At 43.2% G+C, this 16,113-nt stretch overlaps 2 protein-coding genes across 3 annotated transcripts in view; one reads left to right on the forward strand and one right to left on the reverse strand.

Annotated features, from left to right (window-relative positions):
• Positions 1 to 865, reverse strand: part of shisa9a (shisa family member 9a) — a gene marked incomplete at both ends in the record, with an annotated part of 42,885 nt that extends 42,020 nt beyond the window's left edge. The window contains one exon of the mRNA XM_080048630.1: positions 345 to 865. Within this exon, the coding sequence (XP_079904756.1) occupies positions 345 to 865 (521 nt within the window). The remainder of the gene's footprint in view (positions 1 to 344) is intronic.
• Positions 866 to 3,214: 2,349 nt separating this feature from the next.
• Positions 3,215 to 16,113, forward strand: part of cpped1 (calcineurin-like phosphoesterase domain containing 1) — a 35,277-nt gene continuing 22,378 nt past the window's right edge. Inside the window, exons 1-2 of one of the 2 annotated variants that reach the window (XM_080049438.1) lie at positions 3,215 to 3,392; positions 7,187 to 7,405. In XM_080049438.1, coding sequence (XP_079905564.1) covers positions 3,329 to 3,392; positions 7,187 to 7,405 — 283 coding nt within the window. In that variant the 5' untranslated portion in view covers positions 3,215 to 3,328. Of the gene's footprint in view, positions 3,399 to 7,186; positions 7,406 to 16,113 lie in introns of both variants that reach the window. The other variant, XM_080049439.1, reaches the window with a different exon arrangement.

Consider the following 16,113-nt stretch of genomic DNA (forward strand, 5'->3'; position numbering starts at 1 on the left):
GAGAAAGCATGCATTGTCCACTTTTTTCTTTGTTTCTCTTCATGAAGAGTCTCAATAAATAGAAGGTGACATAGCCTAAGTTGCCATGGTTGCCGCATGTGTGCGCGCAATGTGATTGGCCCTAATGCATTTTAATGCAAGTTGCACTGTATTAATGTCACGCTGCTGCGTTTCAATATATTCCCATTATGTACAGGTCTGGGCATATGAAGACAGGAGACCGCGCTTCAGATCAGTGCGTGCGTATAGGCTCGGCTACTATAAGTGTATTTGTAAACAAGTACACTGAGAGAAGCAGAGAGAGAGAGAGAGAGAGAGAGAGAGAGAGAGAGAGAGAGATTTACCTGGACATGTTCTCTCTCTGGGGCCGGTGCGCCTTTTCCAGCCCCAGTTTGGTGAAAATCCCCACGAGAGCCATGATGGCCACTACCGCGCATATGATGTAAACAATTAAGTTGGTCTTGTCTTTGGTGCTGTCGACTATCTTGTTGATCTTCTTGTAGGGCGTCTGGCCGGTCTTCATCCACACCGGCGTGTCGTAGTTCTTGCAGGTGCTCTGGTCTAGCCGCGAGTGCTTGTAGGAGCAGCAGAAGCGGAAGCCACAGGTGCCGCAGCAGTACAGGTAATTGCCCGTCTTGCAGACGAACGGCGGGTCCCACTGGCCCATCACGTCGTAGTAGCCGCGGCATTTGTCCTCGGTGTGCGGGCTCTCCTCCGACACGCTCTCCACCACGTCCTCGCGGGAGCCGTTGGAGGTGGCGATCATGACGAATCCCCCCAGCAGCCCCGGCTCGCCGTCAGCCTTGCACACCAGAGCCATGAGTTGGAGCAACAGAAAGCCCAGGAGAAAGTATTTGCCCCTCATCGTCGCGCTCTCGCCCTCCTCCGTTCAACTTCTTCACGCGCAAACGGAAAGCCTTGGAGAGAGCCTGCAGGGAGAAGGCGCGCGGTCATGGCACGCTGAAAAGTCCACACACGTACATCCAAATAGCAAGCCACCGTCGTCCGCGCTGGTGGACATCTTCACGGACATGTCATCATCCAACAAGAAAACACAAAAAGAAAAAAAAGAAATTCAGAATAAAAACAACTTCTAACTGCTCTCCATCGCGCGCTCTCTGCTCTGCAATAGCCGTATGTACGTTTTTGTTTTCGCGAAAGGGGTTTGCAGGGCTCAGATTTCGCGTATTCGGGAGCGCATCACCTATGCATATCCATCGGTGCGCTCTTACGCACTGGAGTATAGGCAGAGACACAAGCCGCACCGAGGATGAGAGCGCAGTGAGCGAGTGGAGGAGCCGAGGGCGGGAGAGCCTGGTGCGCAAAAAGAGAGGAGGGGGGAAAGGAGAGAGAGACAGACAGACAGAGAGAGAGAGAGAGTGAGAGAGAGAGAGAGAGAGAGAGACTTTATTGTGAAATTGTATGATAAAAGCCTCTGATACGCATCGCTCAGTTTTAGCCGTCGAGGAAAGACGTGGGAGCCCCCCTTTCCCTTTCCACGTTCGGTTTTGTTTGTTTTTTCGGTTTTTTATCTGCACAATTTTAATGTTGGCTACACAATGAAAACATAACAAACTAATACAATGCAGGGAGAGGAAAGAAACCCAGTTGGTCTTATTTGAATGAAGCCTCTAATGTTTTATTTTGTTTTATTAAAAACAAATATAGAGAACAAAACAGTCGTAGGTTCCCATTGTTTGACAATGTTGATTAGATGAGTGTGCAGTTGCAGGAAGAGCTTCTTAAAGCAGGTGATTTGGGGGGGGGGGGGGGAAGGTGGAGGGGAAGAAAGAAAAAAATACGTGGCTCCGGGACGAAATGTCCATTAGATCCTCGAGCAACGGTAAGGGTTCAGGCAGAAGTCTAATAATACTATAGCCTACTTCAAGTGTATCCCGACCGAAAGACACAACCAACATATGAAATATGTAGTCTGCAGTTTTTTAATCCTCCAAACCAACCGACACAGTGGAATAAGTGAAGAGCCTAATTCCCAAATGGTGTGCGATTGCAAAAAAAAAGTATCTCCCTTCAAATTAATGGGATTTCAAAACGGTGAACAATTGGCCTATGGCGTAAGCAAAACACTTTCTACTGGAACAAGTTTTACATTTAGTGGATGTCTCAAATGCTTCAAATTCAGTGTTTTGTGTGTGTGTGTGTGTGTGTGTGTGTGTGTGTGTGTGTGTGTGTGTGTGTGTGTGTGTGTGTGTGTGTGTGTGTGTGTGTGTGTGTGTGTGTGTGTGTGTGTGTGTGTGTGTGTGCGTGCGTGCGTGCGTGTGTTTGTGTGTTATGCCCAACAGGTGTGCAAAACGAAAATCGAATTAACTGCCTGAACTGAGCTGAAAAACATCAAATTGTGAGATTATGTTTCTATCTGCAAAACATGGCTTCTTGCTACAAACCACAAGTGACACCATTAGTAGTCCTATGTGTGTTCAGGGGCACAGCACCAAATTCTTGGCCCTTATACAAGTCCTGAGAGGCGGACTTACAATGCCAATGTGTAAAAGTCCAAAACGAAATAGTGACTGGTCTTCCTCTGAGCCAGATAACATAACACCACAATATTTCTATTGATGAATGACCAAATCGTTACTTGTATATAATCATAAAAAATAGTCTTATTCTTATATTGGTGTAGACTAAACCTAAAGGTGCACTATGCAGTTTCAGGGGAGGGGTAGCCTGCTTGTTTACATTTGCAGAGCCTGGCTGCAGTTATAACACGTATTTTCTCTACATATTATTCTTTGTATTGAATAATTCCTTCATCATAAATAAAAAAAACTGTAATTTTGAGGCTCCTGAAACCAGAGCAGAATATGTTTCTAAACAAAGCTGTGGGCCCGGCTGCTGCTGCTGCAGTGAAAAATAAACGTTTAAAGTAGCCTACGTTTCTAACCTCAAACAGTGTACCAGGGATCCAACTTTTCTGTGAGGACATTTCTTTTTATTATGACCTAAAGTTAAATAGCCTAGTTAGTACACCTTTAATTTAAGCAGTAAACATTAGGTGCTGTGCCTGTTTTGCTATTCTTAATTATCCTTAATTAATTAATAGTTTTTTTTTTTTATTGTGTTATTCATTAGGCTATTATTAGGATATTAGTCCAGCCTGCATGCTGTGGCCACTCTGGGGGCCGCTGTAGCGACAGTGACACACAGTCAAAGACAGGCAGGCTGTGTAGTCGATCGCAGATAGTCGCTGTAACCGAGAAGAAAGCAGCTACACAACCCACCTGTGCACTGCCTCACTGACAGGGTCACACGTCACGTTAAACTAAGCCCGCTGCTCGGACAACCACCTGTAACCACACTGGATCTTATGGCTGAGAGTGAGGATATCTTTCTCAGGGCTAAACAGCGGACATTCAGCGGACTGACTGAAGGTAGCCGTTAGCTTCTTTAGCTCCGCCAGGAGTAGCCAACTTACAGGCTAATGTATTAGCTAATACTCTCTTAATTAACTGTTACACAACCTGTTGTTGAGTCTGCGGGTTACCACTGAGAGTCACTTGACAGCTTGTGTGTAGCTTTGTTTGTTCTAATAACCGGGTCACTGTTGTCAACCATAGCCAGCCAAGCTAGCAAGCTTGTGTTTACAAATAAGTAAAGCATATGAGTAGTGTTGTGCTCTGTTAATAAAGCATTAATAAAAAAATAAATATATAGGCTATCCCATTTTCTTTGTTTGGAAGTGCGGTAGCTTACTAATGGTTGGTTTAATAATAGAGTAAACTGAGCAGCTAACAAGGACTTCTTATATTGGCCTATAGCAATAACAACTACAACTATGTATGCATTTTTTTGAAGAGCTCTAGCAAAATTAAAAGTGTTGTCACTTTGACAGACCTTTTCTAAATACTTTACTTCATGTATGTAGGTCGGCCCTGTAGTCAAGATATTAAGGATTCAACCCATTGATTAATCACAGTAGTGATGCGTCGAGTTTCTAGCTGTCATGCCTGTTCACTATGCGCCTCCTGTAGGTAACCAGACACTATAGCAGAACTTTAGGGAAGCATTTGAAATATTTGGTATTTGATTATCTCCTGTAAAAGTAAGCCCCCCCCCCCCCCCCCCCCCCCCTCTGTGCTTTCATCTTATATGATGATTCATTTTGTGTGGAGCTCCGTCTGCCACCTGAGAAATGTGTGCCGATTATGTTTGAAGATTTGCTCGGCCAGCGCTAGCGACACAAGGCTGTTGTCTCTTATCTCCTGTCGTGGGATATTTGCAAGTCCCTGTGTTTCTCTTTCTTTGTTTCATTTTCATTTGTTTGCAAAATAGTTTAAGTATCTGACTCCAGAGACACTTTGTAATCTAAAGTATGCTTAGTGTAACAAAAGGCTTGCAGGATTTGTGGGAGTGCGCCTTTGCAACTTCATAAAATCTTCACAGGACCGACATGCATAGGGGTCTACATGCACGTTTGCATGTTGCATGTTAAAGTATTTGCACTTGCGCGCATGTTTGATTTATAAAACAAATTTACAAAGAAGAGCAGGTCTTACCTGCTTACTGAGGTGTTTGTTAGGGAATGATTTCCATATGCAAACACAACTTAGCCGAGACGGAGGTGAGAGACTTTTCTGCTGAGCTGCAAGAGTTCAATACTTGTGGAAGTGTTTGATCTGTTTTCAAAGACAGCCACAGCAGGAAACTGAACTTTATACTGCATTGGTCCTGGTCGCTGGTTCAGTTAAATATGGATCAGCAATCCTTACTGAAGTCAGCAGCAGCAAAGTTCATCAGTAGGACCCACTGTGTAGTTATGATCAAGGCCAGAGTTTGGACTGAAGCTGTTCCAAACTCATCTTATTAAAGAGATAAGAATCATAACAGTAGAATGGGGTTCTCCCTGTGGTTTCAGGTACACACCGAGTAGAGGTAGATGGATGAATCTGTCGGCTGATTAACCGGTCTATGGCCGATTTAAAAAAAAAAAAAAAAAAAGTTTTAGTGCTTTTTAAACTCATATCCCAAATGTTTACCTTGGAATGTTTTCTGTTCTAATAATGAAAGACTTCTGGGCATAAAACCAACCGTCCCTTTATGGCAATATTTTATACAGAGGCACAAGAGCAAAAGATAATGCATATATTCTTTATTTTAAAAATATTTTTCTGTGTCTACATTTATTTACCACTAATATGGAGGGGATTATTGCTAGGCTTTAACTGGTCTCTGGCTCTCTCTTCTCCTATCTTGGGTTCTCTGGATGGCAGAATTTTCCACAAAGGGACACGACGGAAGCGTGTTTAACACAGAGGATGCTGAACAGTGAGTGAGTGCGTGAGTGAGTGAGTGATCAAGTGAGTGATTGAGTGAGTGAGTGATTGAGTGAGCGAGTGAGCAATTGAGTGAGTGAGTGAGTGAGCGAGTGAGTGAGCGAGTGAGTGAGTGAGTGAGTGAGTGAGTGAGTGAGTGATTGAGTGAGTGAGTGAGTGAGTGAGCGAGTGAGCAATTGAGTGAGTGAGTGAGTGAGCGAGCGAGTGAGCGATTGAGTGAGTGAGTGAGCGATTGAGTGAGTGAGCGAGCGATTGAGCGAGTGAGCGATTGAGTGAGCGATTGAGTGAGTGAGTAGGATGTGTGCAAAATGCAGATGCACACTCTCAAATGTGACAGCAGTGCCGTAACTACAGGACTGCACATACACTGCCTCCGTCTGGAAATCCAAAGGAGTGGAGCAGAAAGCTGTCGTTTGCATACACCTGCTCTAAGCATCTGTCCATTTGCGACCATGCATTTCCTTTATCATGTTGCCTGGATCACTTTCCCCTTGTGTGTCCTTCACGTTTACCAACCTGGTCATTGTCATCAGCCGAGGGCCCCCGTCGAGTGAGTGTCTGCTTCCGTTCTGTACAAAGGGAAAACAGTTCTCTTCGTTAATGAAAACGAGAGAGTGATTAGATTGAAGGACCCCTTGGTTATGTAATACAAGCATTCAGGCAAAACACGTGTTCTTTGCCATTCACACCTCACCGTGGATCAGTACAGTATGTTAATGATTTAGCGCTGGTTACTCTTGTATAGTGAACCAATGAATTGCACACAGCTTCATCAAAAGGCCGTACATTACATACACTTCTGATCTTACATTTGTTCAGGCCTTTCAGCTATTAAAGTGTTGTGTTGATTCCAAGAATGAATCAAACTCAGGGCTTACATGAAGGTCTCTCAGCAGGCCTTGTACCGGCTGATTGACTTAAATGCTGCGATGACACTTAATCCCTAAAGCTTTTGTATTTCCGCACACTACTGCGTGCAGCGTTGTGTGCAGGCATCCTGTGGTGACCTAAACATATTGAAATGAAAAAAGCATAAATGCAAAGGTAGAATTTGTCAGATAAAAACCATAGACTGTAATAAAAAAAAATCAATTAAACTAAAAGGCTTCTGATGAAAGCTCTGTCTGTTAAGTGGAAGGTGTGAAAATGTACATTTGAGCACCTGATTATACAGTATGTCTCAGCCATTGATGGGTAGGAGGAGTTGTTTTTACAAGTCAACAAGCTGTTAACACGAAAATGCGGCTTTTATCACATCAAAAGTTTACATTTTTTCTTGGAGCTGGCTGGTGATGTGTTTCTGGCCGCCTGATGATTCTACCTCCAAGAATCACTCGGGTTTTAGCTCCGTTCAAATCTTAGCCAACTCTGGCTCTCTGTAGCTGCTAGACGCTCCGCTGTGTTTGCCAGCTAGTCGCTCATTTTGTTTGTCTCAGTCTTGTTTTACAGTGGGGTTTACAGCGCTTAGTGCAACTTTAATTCATTTTAGTCGCCATTTTTTCTTTTTTTTTTTCTTTTTCTTCATACTTTCTTTGGATTTACAACATGTTAAGTTGCTTGCTGCAGCTTTGAACAACAACAGCAACAACGTTATAAGGCTTTATGGTCTTGGGAATGCTGCATTCCATTTGAAGGCCCACTGGGAAGTCTATGCAAAGTAAAGGCAAACGTTCAAGGCTATATTTTGCTTTGGGGCGAACGTTTCATGCTTCCTTGTAATTTCCCACTTGTTCTACTGGAACACTGGTCGGGGACGTCACTCCCATTTCCGACCTTTCGACTTCCCATGTAAACGGAAGGGAGCGTATTTGACCAATGTACTGTCTCCGTCAACAACACAGCTGCTCATTGCATTCTTCTTCTTGTGTCTATTTCTTGTGTGGTTGTTCCAGATGCAGAGCGTGAGTGGAAGGGTCCGTTCTGCTTCATCCAGGCCGCAGACCCCCAGCTGGGTCTGATGAAGGCCTGGAGGGACGGGGACTGTGACGGCGGAGGGGAGGAGTGGGCCGAGGAGGTGGAGCTGACCAAGCAGGCTGTGGAGGCCGTCAACCAGCTGACACCCAGGCCCAGGTTCATGGTGCTGTGTGGGGACCTGGTCCATGCCATGCCAGGTAAGGGACCAAAGGAGCGCTTGAAAGGTTGGAGTCAGCTAATTCTGGAGAATGCTTGTCGTCGTCCAAATCACCTTTTTGTGTCAAAATCAGTGAATAGCTCCTCGCGATACGCTACCTGCCCGTACTGTGTGTTAATATGCAGCCTAAGATCTATATGAACTGGCATGTTGTTAGCCGGTGGGCACCTTTTTTTACATACCCTTTGTTTACATATTGTACGGTTACAGAGCCTACCAGAATTTTCTTCCGTGTGCACTGTGCACACAAACCGTACGGACAGGTAGGGGATCGATATATTCACTGATGTTGGCAGAAAGGGATTTTGACAATATGCGTTCTCCAGTATTGCTGACTCTACCCATAAAAAAAACATGCACTCAGTGTGTGTGTGTGTGTGTATGCACGCGCCTGCACGCATGCATGCGTGTTTGTGTTTGTTGTGTGTTTGTGTGGTTTACTGCTGCCATCTCTCCTCAAAATTATGAAGTTATTATTTCAGATTTTCACTCAGTAAAGTTTTTTGACAGCCTGTGTCAGTTTTGAAGAATTCATTTAGCTACAGCTACTAGCTCTCAGCAGCTGTTATGGGACAGCACCAAATGCAGGTCCTGCTGTTGAGTTGTGATTAAATGCGGTTTGAAGTACTTTACTTTTTCTTCTAAACATTGAAATACTTTTAACTCACTGCTGAATGATAAATACCTGCACAGCCATATGGACAGCAAAAACAAGATATTGGCATTGACTGGCGTAGCTGCCAATTACCTGCCTAATGTTGGAGGACATAATATAAACTCCCAGATGCCAAATGCGTGAGCTTTAATTCAGCTCAGCCTTTTTTTTTTTTTTTAGACGGACCAAATGACACAGCAGCAGTGGTCCCTTGAGCGCTATCTCCTGGCATCTGGTAAATCCACACGGGCAAATGCTGCACTTATTTTTTGAGTGTTTTGAAAATGGCTCCCGCTAATTACAGATAACAGCAAACTAATAAAAAAACACACACCCTGTGATTTCACACATACTATGTACACGACCATTTTTTCACAAATTCAACTTGTTCGGCCCCTCGTTTGTATTCAGTAGCCCAGAGCTACACGCCGAATGATTCTGCACCCCAAAGCCCAGATCTGGGTTTTCATCTGAGAGGTCAAAAGGAAGGTTCTGAGTGAGGTTAGAAATGATTAACTACCACCACCAGAACACTGTTCCACCTGATCAAATGGTGCATATTTTATCAGACATCAAACCAAGTCATATCTTTGATTTCTTTTGTAAAATGGTGCTTTTGTAATGTATTCATCAAAATATACATTGTACAGGTGTGAGTGTGAATGATGATGATGATGATGATGATGATGATGACAGCAAAAGTCACACCCACAAACCCACAGGGTTTTCTAACAGGTCACAAATGGTCAAAACTACTCCACTTAAGCCCAAAGAAATAAAGCAGAAGTGGTATATATGGAAAAATATGAGATACAATCCATTATACTCTGTAGGGCAGGGCTATTCAATAGGCGGCCCGCGGGCCAGATCCGGCCCGAGAAGGACTATGTAGTACTGGCCCCCGCCTTGACTACCGACCGACCCCAAAAAAAAAAAAGTTTTTTTTTTTTTTTTTTTTTTTTTTTTAAAGTGGTGCACAATTAATGTACTAGCACGCGCGATGTGTGCTTTTGCATGGTCATAACTGCGCGAAAGGCCGCGATCTGCAGTAAATAAATATGCACATGTGTCTCCAAGCGTTTCTCTATCAGCTGCTCTGTGTATGAGGCTTTGCGCGCGCGATTGTACAGCAGTGTAAGTGCATGGTCCATTATTTGTATTTAGTGTGTCTGCATAATATTGCACCAGTAGAACTTTGCATGGTATTGTCTGCATGTTTGCACAACATTTGTACCTTCACATAGCAAACAAAATTGCACAACTGTAAAGTCAGTGTCTGTAGTTTTTTTGTATTCAAATAAGCAGTTGTTTATTTCTGTACTGTGCATTGGCAACTTTGAGCAAAATACAGCCAAAATCTTTGCCGCGGCGTGCTGCGCCACGTCTCCCATGACCCTGGACAGTGACCCCTTGACAAACACATTGGGGGGGGGGGGGGGGGTTGGCACTGTTGAAGAGTTAACCTATTGTGTTTTCCTGAACTGATAAGATTGTTAAACACTTAAACAACAGGCAGCCTATGTTAATCAAATAGGGATTTTTTTTGATAAGCTGGTGAACTCTATTTGATAAAATAAAGACAATTATATGCACTCCTATGTCGTTGTAGTGTTTTACAGTATATGTAGCTATTGATGTGATGCTCATCAATTTTAGGCATTTTTTTCTGGCCCCTCATTTTGGATCATTTCCACCAACCGGCCCCCATTCAAAACGAATTGAATAGCCCTGCTGTAGGGTATATCGCATAATTTAATGGTACATTTTAGCCAAAAGTAAACTTATTCTGAACAAGCCAAATTGCAGAACATAGGGCTGGGTGATGCTACTCTTACAGATGTCCAGGGCTCTCTCTCTCTATGATCAATAGTACAAATCGTTTAAAGTCTAAACTAGCCTTTGATACAGATTTATAATAGAGATAGATAGATGGATAGATAGATAGATAGATAGATAGATAGATAGATAGATAGATAGATAGATAGATAGATAGATAGATTGATTGATTGATTGATTGATTGATAGATAGATAGATAGATAGATAGATAGATAGATAGATAGATAGATAGATAGATAGATAGATAGATAGATAGATAGATAGATAGATAGATAGATAGATAGATAGATAGATAGATAGATAGATAGATAGATAGATAGATAGATAGATAGATAGATAGATAGATAGATTGATTGATTGATAGACAAGCGTAACGGAATAGTTCCATGTATGAAGGTCAGTTTGATCAGCAATGTTATAGGAACCTGGCTCTGCTCAATCTTTTCTCAATGTGGAGTTTAGTTTGGGACCTGCCAAGCATGAAATGACTTTCTGATTGGACAGGAAAGGTGCTCTGAATGGAGCTATTATGTGAATGTCAAATACACATAACACATACACCATTTAAACCACTGAAAGAAAGGGCAAGTGAATAACACTGATCATCTTGTTACAACGGCACCTGATGACGAAAGGAACAGGGAGGTCTTGACATGGAGGTGTTTAAAGCAGAAATAATGGGCAAGACAAATTGTGATGGCCAGACGTCTGGGCATCTACTAAATGGCAGGTCTTGTGTCCCTGGTATTCAATGGTTAGCACTTACTCAATGTTGTCCAAGGAATGGAAGGCTGGCCCATCTGGTCTGATCCAACAGAAGAGCTACTGTTGCATCAATTGCTTAAAAAGTTAATAATGGCTGCAATGATAGAAAGTTGTCAGAATAACACACAGTGGGTCTATGTGAATGGTCAGAATACTGGTCAGAATACCCATGCTGACCCCTGTCCACAGCCAAAGCGCCTAAAATGGGCACTAGTAAGCGTCAGAGCTGGACCATGAAATGATGGAAGAAGGTGTCCTGGTCTGATGAATCATAATGATAATGAATAATGGATTGGATTTATATAGCGCTTTTCAAGGCACCCAAAGCGCTTTACATGGTTCCAGGTTCCACTCGTTCACACACAGTCATACCAGTGGTGGTAAACTATGATAGTAGCCACAGTTGCCCTGGGGCAGACTGACTGACTGAATCATCTGGATCTTTAGGTGCATGTGCAACTGAATAGATCTGCTGCTGAAGTCTTGTGTGCCAAATATCACGGGACATCTTATGGTGTTAATGCTGTAGTTGATCGGAGTAAATTTATCGCAGTATTGAAAATGATATATATATTTTTTTTTACTTAAGCCATTAAAGATACATGCTTTGTCTGTCATATATGATTCTGAACAGGCAAGCAGTGTAGTCTGAGTCTCATGGTGAAATGCAGCTGTCGTTTTTCAGCCTCAGGCAGAATTAGTCTATCTGCGACCTCCTAGTGCAGCAGCCAGGGGGAAGTTTGGATGACCTGCTAAATCAATGCATGTATGCATCTCTGGGAATAGGGAATGGCATTTGACCAAAATGTGTAATGTCACATAAAGGACACGTACAATCGAACATGTTTGCAATTGCAAGTTGAGCAAGTCTGGAGTTTTCAGATTCAGATTGTTAGCAGATGCCGACCAAGTTTCTAACGCATCGGTCTTTAAAGGGAATCAGAAATGTCTGATTGACGAATACATTCTCAGCTGTCCTCTTGAGATAGTCCTAATCTAATGAATGCATTCTGTAAAGAACATCACCTATGGGAGGGATCAGCTACAGAATATTCCACATCGAGGTGAGTTTGAACAACTTAGTCTTCTGTGTTTCCACATCCGGAGTCTGTAAACAACATGCTCCGCTATGACAGAGGCTGATATTTATCTAACAAATGGCACAGGCCTTCTGGCTATTCTCAGGGCAAGTTTTGTTTTCTGGGCTGATGATGATGTCAGCTATTGATTTAGAGCAGCCACACTTTAGAATTCCAGTCAAATTCTTCAAATCTACTGTATAAGATAGTGGCCAGTGTGGTTTTCATGGGCTACAGCCGCTAGAGATGTAAGGTTAGAAAGTAGTATTATGTCCTTTTCCTGAACCCAATTTTTAAACATCAGACCAGACCCCCTGTGACAGCATTCAGTGTATCTATCTATACGAAGCACCTGGTCGCCTTCAAGCTGTTGGTATTAAAGGCAAGATTTTTTCCAAATGGTTCAGCAGCTGAATACTGGTTGCAGATTGTTTTATATGAGGCCATTTTATTCAGTCATTTACTGGGTAAATGCTTTAGAACACAGTATTGTACATTGGTTTCTCTTCATCAATCGTATGCTGGGAGTTAGACACGTTAGATGCTCTGGAACCAGGAAGCAAGCTGACTTGTTTTGCCACAGTGGCAGCTGGTTTTTCCCAAATTCACCAGATGCCCTCACTGTCTATAGCCAGACAAAAGAGATTTTCAGAATAGGACTGAGTTTAAAAAAAAATGTTAGTCATCTCTCCACAAACGGTTTGTCGAGTTAACGGAATGATAATTTTGCTGCTCATTAACCACCTTGTTTAAAACTGGCACTCTGTGTTTGTCTCATGCTATGTTTAATGGTGCTCACTTCTGTCCGTCTTTCAGTGTCTGTCTCTGTAGTGACATACATGAAGATTAATGCTTACCTGTAAACAAAAACCAAATCAGTTTAAAAGTAAAAAGGCTTTATAAGGCTGTAGACAATACTCCTGTGTTTCTTAGTAGACCTTGACTGTGCTGATTGGCAGGCATTAGTGGCAAGCGGATGCCCTTATTGAAGTAATTGTAATGAAATAAGTGACTATAGTCGTGGTGTGCGTGTTCCTGGATGTCCAGCTGCCTGGTTTGATAACACGGTAATAGGGACGGGCTGGCAGGACCCACTGCAGAGTTAATGCTCAGCAAAACGAGCCACAGGCCGTCAACCAAAGCACACTACCTTTGCATGACAATTAGGGAGCGGTAGCACGAGCTGCCTGCTGAGGGAAAGAAGTCGGCATGCAAACATGTCTCTCTCTCTCTCTCTCTCTCTCTCTCTCTCTCTCTCTCTCTCTCTCTCTCTCTCTCTCTCTCTCCATTTCAGCCTGTCCTACCTCACATCGGTTTACATGTTTGATTGGGTTGTGATTCATTTACCCCTGGTTTTGATTCAGATTTGAAGATTATAGAAATTGATAAATAGTAGGGCTGCACAATATCAGGAAAACATGTGGTAACACTATTGAATATTGCATTTTTTATATCACTTGCGATAATTAAACTATATTTAATATCTATTAGGCCTATATCTATTTGAGTTATATCTACTCAAATATTACAGTGTTGATATCTTTCTGCTTTAGTTAAGTGCCAACATATACCAAACAGTTAATTGCCTATATGCTGCCACTGAAACATTTGCAGTATGCTATATGCAAAATGTCCTTGGCCCCTGTTTCTAAAGTATGTCTGCAGGCAAACTATTCATACGCAACACAGATTTAGCTTGGCTTAGTCACAGAGCAACTCTTGTCTTCCACTTCTCATTTCTCGGGTCGTAATGACCACCTATTTTAGCTGCATGAAGTCATGAACACTCCTGGAGCTGTCTATCATCTGAAAGCCCTGCTGTAGGCGGCCAAGTATTCTTGTCATCTCCATGACTGCGCCATTTAGACCAAAAATATGGCCGCGATCCATTTTTCCTCATCTCTGTCTGTCTCCCCTCCGATCGGTCGCACTTATAGGTCACAATGAGATCCATTTCAGATGCACAGTAGGCTATGTCGATGGTGTAAGCATGGGGTTTTAAACCTCTAGGCCTCGGGGACCTTTTAAACTCTGTGGCGTCAGCCCTCGTTACTGTCACCCACCAACGGAGCAGGTTGTGTGTGCCATCCTCATTACTCAACACGTCCATCATTGGGCTGGCAACTGGGCCACTGCATCAGTAAGGAGGAGGGAAGCCGTATTATAGTCGAATGCTGCTCCCTCTGTCTCTCGGCTGACATTTCCCCTTAAACTGTTTATTTACAATACCGAATGAATGCGTGGCGGACAGGGGGGAAGCTGGCTGTCAACCGGCATTGTCAACACCGCTGCCTGTCGGCGACAGGAAATTGGCAACTGTATTCCCGTGGCCACATATTTCACAGGGCTATCTCTCCTCTTGGTCAGCCTCACATTCACTCTTCCTTTTCTGTCTCTTTTTACTCAGTCTTCCCTCTCTCATCTGTTTGTTTTTCTTCGGTAAACAGCTGTGGTCTCATAGCTTATTTTGACAGCCTTCATTTGCGAGTCTGACTCAGTAGTACACAAACACAGTCATTTATTGTTGCCTCTGATGTATCTATTGGAAGCATCCATGTGAATTAAATCTCGCGGAGGAATCAAAAAGTTCAGTTTGTTCTTGTAATTGTTCTGGAACAAACATTAGAAAAAACAATCGTGTTCGTCAATATTGGGTTTGGCTTTAGACCTTGATACAAAGGCAGGGGAACAACAAGCTAACTGGTGATTCAATACATTTCTTTCCTCATGAAAGACTTGGTTGGCTATAGTGTCAATTTCAAAACGCTTATTCACACAAGATGGCGAGGAGGAACCCTGATGGACTCAAAGGCGTTCACTGTTATCCTATCGCAGTGGTCCAATCCCATTCCTCTAAATTGAATAATCTTAGGTCATGTTTCCTATAGACATTCTGGCCCTGCTTTTTTCTCATTACGTCTCCCAGAACCTCTACTGATACAGTGTTCCTTGATCCTAATCCCCGGTCTCCTCTCCGATGGAGCTGGTCCCACAAGGGACACTTTCTCATCTCAAGGACTCTCTCCCTCACTTGGTCTTTCTTTCGGTTTATTTCCAAGGCCGATAAATGAAGAGGATAAAGAGCCAGGGAGGGAGGGGAAGGGGCTGAGGGAGGGGGTGAGTGTGGGGAGAGGGGTACAGAGCTGCTTAGATTATAGAGAAATATGCTGGACTTAACACTCCACCTAATGAGCACTACAAAGAATTCAAGCTGCGTCTCTGGGGATCTCACCAGGGACGTTGCACATTATACGGCGTTCAAGTGTGTGCACATCTGCATGTGTGCACGCATGTGTGTTAAACTCACGGGAGGTGAAGTAGAGGTTACCTTAGGACTTCCCTGTCCCCTCTCTGTAACTCTGGAGAGATTTAATTGCTGTTGAGGGCAGTTTTATATTGGGCTTTCCCCGGGATTCCGAAGCAGAAAAAGTAGAGACTGTCTGGGGAGACATTGTTTTTTTTGGACACATGAAAGCATTTGGATGCTTTTGTTTAGTTTTGGTTTGTGGGTGGGTGATTGGATTCATTCTGTGCTTGTTTATCTAATGGGATCATCCATTGGCCTGATCACAGTAATAGGTCTATCAGAAGTGTTATGTAGGAGTTTAAAAATATCTCTCTGTTAAGAGTTTTCATATTTCATAGTGGCCCAGGAGAAGAGCGGTTCAAGATGTCAGTGTGAAAACATTCTCTTCGACCCTGTAAGACATGGTGGTAAATGTTTGGGTGAATTCCTCTGTCTGTCTGTCCATCCATCCATCCATCCACCGCATCTATCCATTTTTGTAGGGTCATCCAAGTCCAGCTTGAATGTTTTCATGGGTTGACTGAAAATGTGCACCAATCTGAAGGAGGAACGGTCCTTTTTGGCTTCAAGTTATTCAGCAAATTAAGTTAATAACACCAGCTGATATTACCAAAATTAGTATGCAATGCACAAATACATCCACATTGGCACTCTCCAATATTTGTCTTTTATATGCAGTGAAATGCTGGGCTGCGGAGTCAGGCTTTTGTCAAGGAGAGCAGCACAGCAGTCTAGTAGGGCTGTGAGTTTCATTTTCACCAAATCCTTTTAAGATATCTATGGATTGCCTGGGAACCATTCCTTTAGGATCAGCTCAGGACACCTCCAGGTTTATGGTGACACACAGCAGGACAGTTTGCAATATATCTGGTGAATTTCATCATTCAGATTGAGCCAGCGTATACTGTGTACAGTAAGGTTGTGTGTGTGTGTGTGTGTGTGTGTGTGTGTGTGTGTGTGTGTGTGTGTGTGTGTGTGTGTGTGTGTGTGTGTGTGTGTGTGTGTGTGTGTGTGTGTGTGTGTGTGTGTGTGTGTGTGTGTGTGT

The sequence above is a fragment of the Ammodytes marinus genome (genome assembly GCF_949987685.1).
Source record: "Ammodytes marinus genome assembly, chromosome: 20".
Lineage (NCBI taxonomy): Eukaryota > Metazoa > Chordata > Actinopteri > Uranoscopiformes > Ammodytidae > Ammodytes > Ammodytes marinus.